The following is an 11927-nucleotide window of genomic DNA, read 5'->3' as shown; positions in this document are numbered from 1 at the left end:
AATTCAAAAACTTTTTTTTTTTTTTTTTTTTTTTTGAGATGGTGTCTCACTCTCATCCAGACTGGAATGTGTGATCTTGGCTCACTGCAACCTCTGCCTCCCAGGTTCAAGTCATTTTCCTGCCTCAGCCTCCTGAGTAGCTAGGACTACAGGCATGTGCCACCACACCTGGCTAATTTTTTGTATTTTTAGTAGAGACAGGGTTTCACCATGTTGGCCAGGCTGGTTTTGAACTCCTGACCTCAAGCAATCCGCTCGCCTCGGCCTCCCAAAGTGCTGAGATTACAGGCGTAAGCCAACACACCTAGCCAATTCAAAAGTTTTTAAAAAAGGGGCACATCTGCACCACAGCTCTGATCCATTCCTGCTGGCATTTTTGTCACAGGATGGGATGAGGGAACAAACAAGCATGGCAAGACTTGAGGAGACTGCAAAAATGGGGGGTTACGGCAGCAGTAGAGACCCCTGTGCTGAGGCCACCTCCCACAGGCTGTGTGCAGACCCCTGGCACTGGGGGAGGGTCTCATGGACCTGGGAAGTTTGTACCAAGCACTGGCAGGGCACCAACAAAAAGTCCACTCCAGGCTTAGGATCCCCAGGTGACTCTGTTCCCTGAACCCTCCATTTTGCATTCTCATACTACAATCACAACCTTTAACTCAGATGAGAAATAATTTTTTAAAAAAATAGTCTAACAGCAGAAAAAAGTTCTTGGAATCAAATTCTGACCCTAACCATGAAATTTCCTAATTTGTGAAACCCGGCTGCACTGTTACTATATTTAATCTTCAGCTGTTCCCTTTAACTTAGTTCCATTTGAGTGTACTGTCGACCCAGTCCCGACCAGGCTCAAAACCGGGCCTCAGTCTGTTTCTCAACACACTGTGGGACCCTGAAAATTAACTGGTGGAAACTGGCATTGCCTAGTAAAAGCAGCGCTCTGCCTGTTTCACGTGAGTACCACTAAACCCATTAGAAGATATAAATAAAGCAAATTAATTAAAGTGACTACGGCACACCTAAAGTTTGAAAAGGGTGGTCTCTAATTCAGAACAGAAACTGCTCTGCTTAAATCTTCAAGCAAGCTGCTTTGTATCTAATCAAGCTCAAAAATTTCAGCCAATATTCAGATTGGATCTGCATTCTACATTAAAGCAAATACATTTTGATTTTGTGGCCCTGAGTACTAGATAAAATGCAGAACTTTTAAACAAATCTGGGACTTATTTCTTGACCACAAGGAGTTTATTTGTAATTTGTACACCTTTACATATTATTTTCACTAATTAGTAATCAAAGAAACATAGAAATCCAATTTTCTATTTTAACTTCATAAAAGAGAATGCATATTATTTCCTGCATAAATTTTATACGAATAATAAAAAGCCTGTTTGTAAGAGATTCTACTGTTAGTTACGCTTGGCATAACTTGTACAGCAGCCTCTACTAAGAGGCCACGAAGCTTCAAGTCCAAGAATGGCTTTACCTCCACACTGGCATACTTGCACATGGAACATTTAAAGGGCTTCTCATGAGTATGTTTATAGCGCCTGTGTCGGACGAGTTCTCCACTGGTCACAAATGCCATGTTGCAGTCGTTACACTTATAGGGCCTGGTTCCTGTAGGATCACATAGTTTATCCTTTTAAAACAAGACTTAACCACAAAAGTTCCAAGGAATTCATAGCTTTTAATTACATTCAATCTCAAAATGCTTTAAAATTAAGAAGAGGCTCTCTAAACTACAAATACTGCAGATGCATGTGAGAAAAATCTTTGTTAACAATATTTTTAATGGAAATTCAAGAAAAAAAAGACAAAACTACAGTATAAAATGTTACATGATTCTACTGTAGAAATCTGTGGATTCACATTCTTAACATAAGCCTTCACACACATTATTCCATAGAAAGAGCCCTCCCAGCAGTTTCACCTGTGTGGGTGTTAACATGGTTCCGCAGCAGAGTGACCGTACGGAAGGTTTTCAGGCACAGGTGACACAGGTGAGGCTTCTCATTGGTGTGAGTTTTCATATGACGATTAAAACTCGACATTCTAGAAGAGGTGAACATGCAGACATCACAGTGGAAGGTTCGTTTTGCTCCTATAGGCAGGAAATAGTTTATGTATGTTAGAAGTTCAAATTCCATTTAAACACTTGAAAGTAAATCAGCACATCGTCTTTTCAACTAATATGGGAACGGAACAATAGAACATGCTATTTATATTCATAAGCTAATGGAAGCAATTCAGGACGCCATGTTCCTGGATAATGCATTTTCGCTGTTTCAAGATGCACCAATGTCTGTTTCTGGGCACAGAGTGGACTAGGTACTCTGCTCATCCTTCTTGCTGAGAAAAAAAATGCTAGTGAGGACATGCCTGAACATTTCAGAATGTCTTGTAGACCTAAGGAGACACGAGAAAAGGCACACCACCTACCTAAAGTGAGGCGCCCAAGAAGAGACTCACCTATAAAAATGTGGCCCTGCATTCTCTGTAGGGTGAACTAAAGATAACCCATCCCATCCCTGCATCCTTCTCTCCAGCCAGGGCACTGCGAGAAAAACCATCTAGAATGGTGCCATCCAAAACCATAACCATGAATCATGTGTGACTCTTAAATTTGGACTTTAACTAATTAAAATTAAACGTAATTAAACATTTAGTCAGTTAAGTGACAAAGTGAGATCCTGTCTCAAAAAAAAAAAAAAAAGAAGCATGAAAATGATGCTTCATCATATTGAGAATACCAATAGATAAAATTTATTTAAAAAAATGAGAAACTTCTGGAATTGAAAATACAATAAGTGAAATGAAAATTCAACAGAGGGACTCAACAGCAGAGCTGAGCAAAAAGAAGGAAGACTCAGTGAATCTGAAGACAGGTCAACTGAGATTATTCAGTTTGAGGGAAAGAAAGAAAAAAATGAACAAAGAAAAATGAAACGAGCCTAAGAGATCTGTGGGACATGATCAGGCACACCAGCATATGCACAATGGGAGACCCAAGGTGACACAGGAGAAGAGAATATTTGAAGAAATGATTGCCAAAAACTCCCCAAATTTGACAAAAAATCTACACTCCAAAAGCTTAATAAATTTCAAGTAGGATAAAGTCAAAGAGATTCACATCAAGACACATCATAATCAGGCTGCTGAAAGACAAAAAATGAATCTTGAAAGCAGCAAGAAAGACAGACACGCCTTGTCACATACATGGGATTGTCAATAAGATTAATGGCTGACTTATCATCAGAAACCACGGAGGCCAGAAAGCAGTGGAATGACATTCAATGTGCCGTAAGAAAAAAAACATCAAACAAGAATTCTATGTCTGACAAAACCACCCTTCAAAAATGAAGGAGAAATTACGACATTCCCAGAAAAACAGAAACTGAGCAAGTCTGTCATTGGCAGATGACATCTAGCCTCTGAAAAATGCTAGAGAGACTCCAACAGGCTGAAATGAAAGGATACCAAACAATAACTCAAATCCATATGAAAAAATAAAGACAGTGATAAAAGTAACAACATATGCAAATATAAATGACAATGTTCATGCATTTTTTTACTTGTAATCCTCTTTTTTCCTATCTGACTCAAAGACAGAATAAAGCAATAATTATAAATCTATGTTGATGGCATATAATTTATAAAGATACACTCTCTGGCAATAACAACAGGAAGTGGAGTGGGGAATGGAATTACGTAAGTGAGGTTTTTTTATATACTATTGAAATTGAATTGCCATTAATCTAAACCAGATTATTATGAATTGAGATGTTAAATGTAACACCAAGGACAGCTAAAGAAAATAACTCAAAAATACATAGTAAAATAAATAAGAATTAAAATTATACACTTGGCAGTGGCTATTCAACACAAAAGAAAGCAGTAATGAAAGAACTGAGGAATAAAACATGTGACATTTAAAAAACAAATACAGAAATAAGGAAGTAAGTCCTTTTTTATCAGTAAAGAGATTAAACTCTCCAATGCAAAGGTAAGGACTGGCAGAAAGGACACTAAACAAGATGCAATTATTTGTCTTCTACAAAAGACTCATTTTAGATTCAAAGACAAATAGGCTGAAAGTAAAAAGATGGAGAAAGATATTCCATACAAACAGTAACCAAAAGAGTGCTAGAGTGGCTATACAAATATCAGACTATATTAAGACAAAATTGTTGTAAAAGACAAAAGGATGTTATATAATAATGAACGGGTCAATCTATCATAAAGATACACCAATTATAAACATATATGTGGCCAGGCGCATATGTGACTCAAACCTGTAATCCCAGCACTTGGGAGGCTAAGGCAGGCAGATCATTTGAGGTCAAGAGTTCAAGACCAGCCTGGACAACATGGTGAAACCTCATCTCTACTAAAAATACAAAAATTAGCTGGGTGTAGTTGTGCATATCTATAATCCCAGCTACTCAGGAGGCTGAGGCAGAGTTGCAAGAACCCGGGAGACAGAGGTTGCAGTGAGCCAGGACTGTGCCACTGCATTCCAGCCTGGCGACAAAGTGAGACTCCATCTCAAAACCACCCAACAAACCTCCCCCTGCCAAAAATATATGCACCTAATAACAGTCCCAAAATACTTGACACAAATGGAACAAAATTGAAGGTAGGAACAGGCAATTCAATAATAGTTGCAGACCTCAATACCTCACTTTAAACAATGGACAAACTAGACAAGGTCAGTGAGGAAACAGGCTTAAGTCATACTTTAACCAAACAGACAAAACAGACATCTACAGAACATCCCACCCAGCAACACTGGAATAGACATTGTTCTGAGGTGCATAGGGAAGATTCTCTAGGATAGACCACATGTGAAGTTACAAACATATTGAGACACACATATCTTAATAAATTTAAAAAGACAAATTGAGCCGGGCATGGTGGCTCACGCCTGTAATCCAGCACTTTGGGAGGCTGAGATGGGAGGACCGCTTGAGGCCAAAAGTTCAAGACTAGCCCAGGCAACATAATGGGACTCCATCTCTACAATTTTTTTTTAATTAGCTGGGTGTGGTAATGTGTGCCTCTTTTTTTTTTTTTTTTTTTTTTGAGACAGAGTCTTGCTCTGTAGCCCAGGCTGGAGTGCAGTGGCGCCATCTCGGCTCACTGCAAGCTCCACCTCCTGGGTTCACGCCATTCTCCTGCCTCAGCCTCCCGAGTAGCTGGGACTATAGGTGCCTGCCACCACGCCCGGCTAATTTTTTGTATTTTTAGTAGAGACGGGGTTTCACTGTGGTCTTGATCTCCTGACCTCGTCATCTGCCCACCTCGGCCTCCCAAAGTGCTGGGATTATAAGCGTGAGCCACTGCGCCCGGCCTATGTGTGCCTCTTGTCCTAGCTACTTGCGATGCTGAAGTAGGGGTTCAAGGTTACAGTGAGCTATGCTTGTAACACTGCACTCCAGCCTGGGCAACAGAGCAAGAACCTGTCTCTAAAACAAACAAACAAAAAAATCAAAATATGTTCTATGTTTTCTGACCATAATAAAATGAAATTAGAAATGAATACCAAGGGAAATTCGGAAGATTCACATAAACATGGAAGTCAAAAAACACACTCCCAAATGACAAATGGGTCAAAGTAGAAATCACAAGAAAATTATTAAGTTCTTTGAGATGAATGAAAGTGAAAACATGAGATACCAAAAGTTATAGAATGCACCCAAGGCAGTGCTCAGAGGAAAATTTTTAGCTATAACCACTTACATTAAAAAAGAAGAAATATTTCAAATAACCTAACTTTACACTTTGAGGAACTAGAAAAAGAAGATAAATCTAAACCCAAAGCTAGCAGAAGAGGAAAATATTAAGATTAGAGAGAAAAAAATTAGAGAAAACCAACAAAACCACCAAAAGTTGGTTCTTTGAAAAGATCAACACCGACAAACCTTTATCTAGACTTGTGACTGAGGGGGTAAAAAAGAGAATACTCAAATTACTAAAATCAGGAAGAAAAGTGGGAACATTCTTACCAATCTTACAGAAATAAAAATGTTTATAATAGAATACTATGAACAATTATATGCCAACAAATTAGATAATACAGATGAAATAGAAAATTCCTAGAAACACACAAACTACTAAAACTGATTTAAGAAGAAACAGAAAATTGGAATAGACCTGTATCAGTAAAGACAGTGAGTCATTAATCAACAAACTTCCAAGAAAGAAAACCAACCCCAGGACCAAATTGCTTCACCGATTAAGTCTACCAAATGCTTAAATATTAATGCCAATCCTCTAAATCTTCAAAAAAGGGAGGAAACACTTCTTCCCAATGAATTACACGAGGCCAGTATTACTTACATACTAAAGCCAGACAAAGACATCAAAAGAAGACTACAGACCAATATTCCTAATGAATACAGATGCAAAAATCTTCAGCAGAACACTAGCAAACCAAATCCAGCAGCATACTAAAAGGATTGTATACCATAACCAAGCTGAGATTTTCTGCAGGAAAAAAAGGGTGGTTCAACATATGTGAATCAATCAGTGTAATATACCATATTAACAGAATGAAAAAAAAAAAACCACATGATCATCTCAATAAATGCAGAAAAATCATTTCATATAATCCAACACTGTTTTCTTGATAAAATACTCAACAAACTTCGAATAGAAGGTTTACAGGTTGAGTTGCGACCCCTGCAAAAATACGTGAAGTCCTCATGCCAGATACCTGTGAATGTGATCTTATGTACAAAAAGGGTCTTTGCAGATGTAATCAAGTTAAGCTGAGGTCATACTGGATGAAGGTGGGTCATAAGCCAATGTGACTGGCGTACTTATAAGAAGAGGAAAAGAGATACACACAGAGACACACAGGAATAATTCCATGTGATAACAGAGGCAGAGATTGGAGTAATGCACCTGCAAGCCAATGAATGGCATGACTGCTGGCAACCAGAAGCTAAGAGAAAGGCATGAAATATATTCTCCCCGACAGCCTTCCAAGAGAACATGGCTTTGCCAACACCTCGATTTCACACTCGTAGCTTCCAGAACTGTGAGAGGTATGTTTCTGTGGTTTGAAGCCACTCCGTTGGTGGTGCTTTGTCATGGCATCCCTGGGAAGCTGATACAGTGCCAGTTAAAAATGAGCCAGATTTGAATAGCCATTTTTTCCAAAGAAGATACATAAGTGGCCAATGATGATCACATGAAGAGATACTCAACACCCTTAGTCATTAGAGAAATGGAAACCAAAACTACGAGATACCTCTTCACACCTGCTAGGATGGCTATAATTAAACGATAACAACAAATGGAAAGTAAGTTGGTGAGGATGTGGAGAAACTGGAAGCTACACACATTGCTGGTGCAAATTCAAACTGGTGCAGCTGCTATGGAAAACAGTGTGGCAGCTCCTCAAAAAGTTAAACATAGAGTAACCACATCATCCAGCAATTCCACTCCTAAGTATATACTCAAAAGGATTGGAAACAGGTGCTCAAACAAAAAATTTGTACACCGATGGTCATAACAGCACCATTCACACTTGCTGAAAGGTGGACACAATTGCGGTATCAATGAGTGAATGGATAAATAAAATGTGCTGTACCCACACGGGGATTATTACTTAGCCATTAAAAACGAATGAAGCGCTGACACATGCTACAATACCAACAAACTCTCCAAGCATTATGCTAAGCTCAAGAGTCTAGACACGAAAGGCACATGGTATACATACATGATTCAGCTTCCGGAAAATGTGCAGAACAGGAAAAGCAATGGAAACAAAAAGCAGATTAGTGATAGCCAGGAACGGAGTAGGAAGTGACTGCCTAACGGGTACAGGCCTCTTATTGGAGTGATACAAATATTCTGGAATTTAGACAGTGGTGATGGTTCTACAAGTTTGTAAATACATCAAAAATCTAAAAATGAGCTAAAATTGTAAAACTTGGGGTGCAAAACTCTTGATTTAAACACATAAGAAACTACCATATATCAAAAGGCTGCAAATTCAACCACCTATGGAAGGCAGAGGCCTGAGTAAAAAGTCTCAACTACATGTAAGAATGGGGTGGTGGTGGCAGTGTGTTTGGGCGGCATTCTCCTTTTCTAAACTGAGTCACCTTCCAATCCCAGGCACCTGTTACCAGGAGGAAGGAAACTGTGCCAAATGTTGCCAGATATAATTTAAAAGAGCTAGAAATTGCAATTTTGGGGGTGAAATATGTTGATTTAAATATATTAGTGAGAAACTAATATTAAAAAAAAATAAGGCTGGGCGCAGTGGCTCATGCCTGTAATCCCAGCACTCTGGGAGGCCAAGGTGGGCGGATCACAAGGTCAGGAGATCGAGACCATCCTGGCTAACATGGTGAAAACCCGTTTCTACTAAAACTTCAAAAAAAATTAGCTGGGCCTGGTGGTGGGCGCCTGTAGTCCCAGCTACTCGGGAGGCTGAGGCAGGAGAATGGCGTGAACCCGGGAGGTGGAGCTTGCAGTGAGCCGAGAGTGTGGCGAGCGTGCGAGCGTCGCGAGCGCGTGGTGACAGAGCGAGACTCCGTCTTCAAAAAAAAAAAAAAAAAAAAAAAAAGCCAAACAAATCACATTTTCGTAGGACAAACTCATCCATCCTGTGGGCTGCTGGAATGCAATCTCAGTTTAATAAGGCTTTAATATTGCTTCAGGGTCTTCCTAATCTGGACCCATCCACCTCTCTGAGCACCCACCTCCCACCCACCTAGATCTATAAACACAGTAGAGCTCTCCACCCTCACATACGAAGTAGATACTTCCAGACCTACACGCCCAGACCACTTCCTAGTGCTTGGAATCCTGATCCCAATCTTAATGGCTTCTTTGTCCTGGACTCACCTAAATATCACTTCCCTTAGAAGGCACCCTCCACTGCTTCCTGAAGGAGGAATCACTCCTTTTCTTGGCCCTGAAGAACACGAGGCCTCACCACCTGTCCTCTAATGACTTGTCCCCCATATCCCTCTGGGGCTGCAAATTAGACAGCAGAGACCAGGGGATGGCCTTCTTTGCTTACGTGCACAAGGTTTTGTGGGAACATTTTTACTGTTCTTTCAAAATGTTTGTGTGCAAAGTGCAAAACCCTTCTGGATTTGATTCACAATTCAGAATATTAGTTTAAAATTTCTCCCATTTCCTGACAATTTGAAAGTAACTAAAAGTCGACCACTTAAAACTTCAATTACCATCACCTTCTCATAAAGAAAAGCAGCGGCCCAGTTTTATGGAGTGTATTCTATGAGATGAACTGGCCTACCCTTTGTCTTTCTTTGATTTTTTGTAGATTTGGCCTTTTCAACATCTGCTTGACCAGCTGTAGGTTGATCTTCTTGTTCTTCCCCATTTAAATTTGAAATCGTGAGAACAATTTCGTCACTTCTTTCATCTCCTGACATTGTTTCCACAAAAGAGAGCGGTTCCTTTGTTCTTTCAGCCAATCTTTCCGTCAATAACTGGTTCTTCTCCTGCCCTTCCTAGAGTTAATAAACAACAATAAATATTCAAACAACTATTAATTTCAATATAATTAGATTTTTGCCTGGATGAACCACAGAATACAAAAAGAAAAGCAAAAGTTGAAGATTATGCATCACAATGTTAATTATTTAGCATCGGGGTTGCGGCAGTGAAACTTAACACTTTTTTTTTTAAAAAAACATAATGCACCTTACAGTATTCCAATTAGCACAACTTTTAAAACTCTTTTTAAAAAAGAACCTAAGAACTCTCAGGATTTTCCTGGGAAGTATTTTTACTGTCTTTAATTTGCAACTGCAAAATACCTTGTCCAGGCATAATATTGCATAAAAACCGACTTCAATTTGTTCTTTTTCATGTAAGGCGTTGTTTATTAAAACCAGCTTTACCTTAATCAGTCCAGCACTTTCAGCCAGGCTCACCGCTAACTTACTGTCTTCACTGGCCACCATCACGTTCTCCTCTACAGCGTGGAACTGCAACATCTCCATCTCTTGCAGGGAGTACAGCTCTTGCTGGATACTAATGGCCACATACTGCTGCAGGCTCTGCCGGGGCCCTTCCTCAAGCCACAGCAACCCAGGGCCAGCCTGTTGCACCACCACCTGCACCCCGTCTTGCTGCTGTATGCTCAGCAAGCTCATATCCTGCAACTCCACAGCTTCAGAAGTGAAGTGCACCGTCTGCAGGGTCAAGATGTGCTTCTCACTCTCCTCCGAGGTGGCCGGCACCGGCTCCACTTCTTCTTCCAGGACGCTGTCCTGGGGGGCCCCAGAGGTACACGCGGCCTCCAACTCACTAGGGCTCTGATGGTCTTTCTCTCTGCACACTTCATCTTTTTCCTCCTCCTTCAGGCCTTTTTCTGGCATCAACTCGAGTTCTTTGATTTTGGTGAATTGCTCAGAAAGGACTGAGATCTCAGTAGCTGCCATGATGACTTGGCCTGTTTGAGAAATAAGCGGTTTTCATAGGGGAAGAAGTAGGGGGGAGGATATGAGGAGGGATGGGGGGTGCTGGAGCCTAGCAAGCTTTGGAGTTGAAACAAGGTCTGGCCTCAAAAGGCTTTGGACCTAGTAGGGTCAGAACAATGCTGATCTGGCCTGGGTCTAGGAGGGGGTCGAGGCTAAGCAGGATTTAGGCTAAAGCAGGATTTTGTACAAAACTCTAAAACGAACAGGTTTGGGGCCAGCACACATCCTGTGCCTGGCAACACACCCTGAGCAGGCTCTGGGCCAGTGCATAGCATATCCTGGGCCTAGCAAGGTTAGGCCTGAGCAGGTCTGGTCAGTGAACATCCTGGGCCTAGCAAGGTTTGGGCCTAGCAGGCTCTCGGCCAGTGCACATCCTGGGCCTAGCAACTTTCAGGTCCAAGCAGGAACTGGGCCAGTGCACAACCTGGGCCTAGCTAGGTTTGGGCCCGAGCAGGCCCTGGGCCAGTGCACATCCTGGGCCTAGCGAGGTTCGGGCCCTGAGCAGGCATTCCCCTCGTGCACGGTTCTAGACACAGCACCCTCAGAGCCAGGCAGGCTTTGGGCCTAGTGGCCTCGAGCCCACCCAGACTTCGCCAAGCAGGCCTCGACCAGGCCAAGCACACCCCTTCGGAGGCCTGGCAGTGCCCCTGCTTTACCGTGCCCAACACGCCCCGCCCCGACCCTCCCCAGCAGCCCCTCAGCGTCTGCCGCCCGCCCTTGGGCCTTTCCGTCCAGCCCTTCCCTCCGCCCACACCCAGAACAGCCCATGCTCTTGGAGGAGAACAGGTGGGCTTGACCCTACCCAGGACTGGCCCCTCACCGCGGAAGGCGTGGCCGGAGTGGCCGGCCCACTCCGTCTGTGGCTTGTGGCCTCTGCCTCGTGCACCGCGTGCTGCAGCCCACAGCCCGCCGCCGCAGGGCTGGCGCGAGAGTGGAGGGTGGCAGTGCGCAGGCGCGGAGCGGAAAAGAGGGGGCACGAAGGGGGTGGAGCCAGGCGGGGTTGGGGAGGAGTGGTGTACTTTGGGGGGGAGGGGAACAGGGAGGGGGAGGACCCCGCAGGAGGCACTGATGGACCTCGGGGGGTGGATGAGGAGGGGAGGAGGGTCCCACATAGGGAACTGGGAGACCTTGGTGGGCGGTGGATAAGGAGGGGAGGAGAGCCTGCGGCGCTGGAAGACCTGGGAGGGGGGCGCCTAAGGAGGAGCGTCCTGCAGGGGGCACGGAAATACCTCGGGGTTGAGGTGGATGCGGAAGGGAGGAGGGCCCCGCAGGGGGTGCTGGGAGACCTGGGGGGGGAAACTAAGGAGGGCACGAGGCCCCGCAGGGGGTGCTGGGAGATCGGGTAGGGCGCTAAGGAGGGCACGCGGGCCTGCAGGGGGCCTGGGAGACCTGAGGAAGAATGGATAAGGAGGGGAGGAGGGTCAGCAGGAGGCACTGAGATCCGGGGTGGGG

At 43.2% G+C, this 11927-nt stretch overlaps 1 protein-coding gene across 4 annotated transcripts in view; it reads right to left on the bottom strand.

Annotated features, from left to right (window-relative positions):
• The window catches only part of CTCFL (CCCTC-binding factor like), a 31483-nt gene extending 20012 nt beyond the window's left edge, over positions 1-11471 (bottom strand). For 2 of the 4 annotated variants that reach the window (XM_017852177.1, XM_017852178.1), the window contains exons 1-5: positions 11296-11471; positions 9894-10447; positions 9284-9500; positions 1934-2104; positions 1487-1620 (exon numbers count right to left, since the gene is read on the bottom strand). In XM_017852177.1, the coding sequence (XP_017707666.1) occupies positions 1487-1620; positions 1934-2104; positions 9284-9500; positions 9894-10436 (1065 nt within the window). In that variant the 5' untranslated portion in view covers positions 10437-10447; positions 11296-11471. The remainder of the gene's footprint in view (positions 1-1486; positions 1621-1933; positions 2105-9283; positions 9501-9893; positions 10448-11295) is intronic. The other 2 variants (XM_017852179.1, XM_017852180.1) reach the window with 2 other exon arrangements.
• Between the last annotated feature and the right edge of the window lie 456 nt (positions 11472-11927).

Source organism: Rhinopithecus bieti, unplaced genomic scaffold (genome assembly GCF_001698545.2).
Source record: "Rhinopithecus bieti isolate Rb0 unplaced genomic scaffold, ASM169854v2 scaffold_33652, whole genome shotgun sequence".
Lineage (NCBI taxonomy): Eukaryota > Metazoa > Chordata > Mammalia > Primates > Cercopithecidae > Rhinopithecus > Rhinopithecus bieti.
This window is presented reverse-complemented; position numbering and strand designations above follow the sequence as displayed.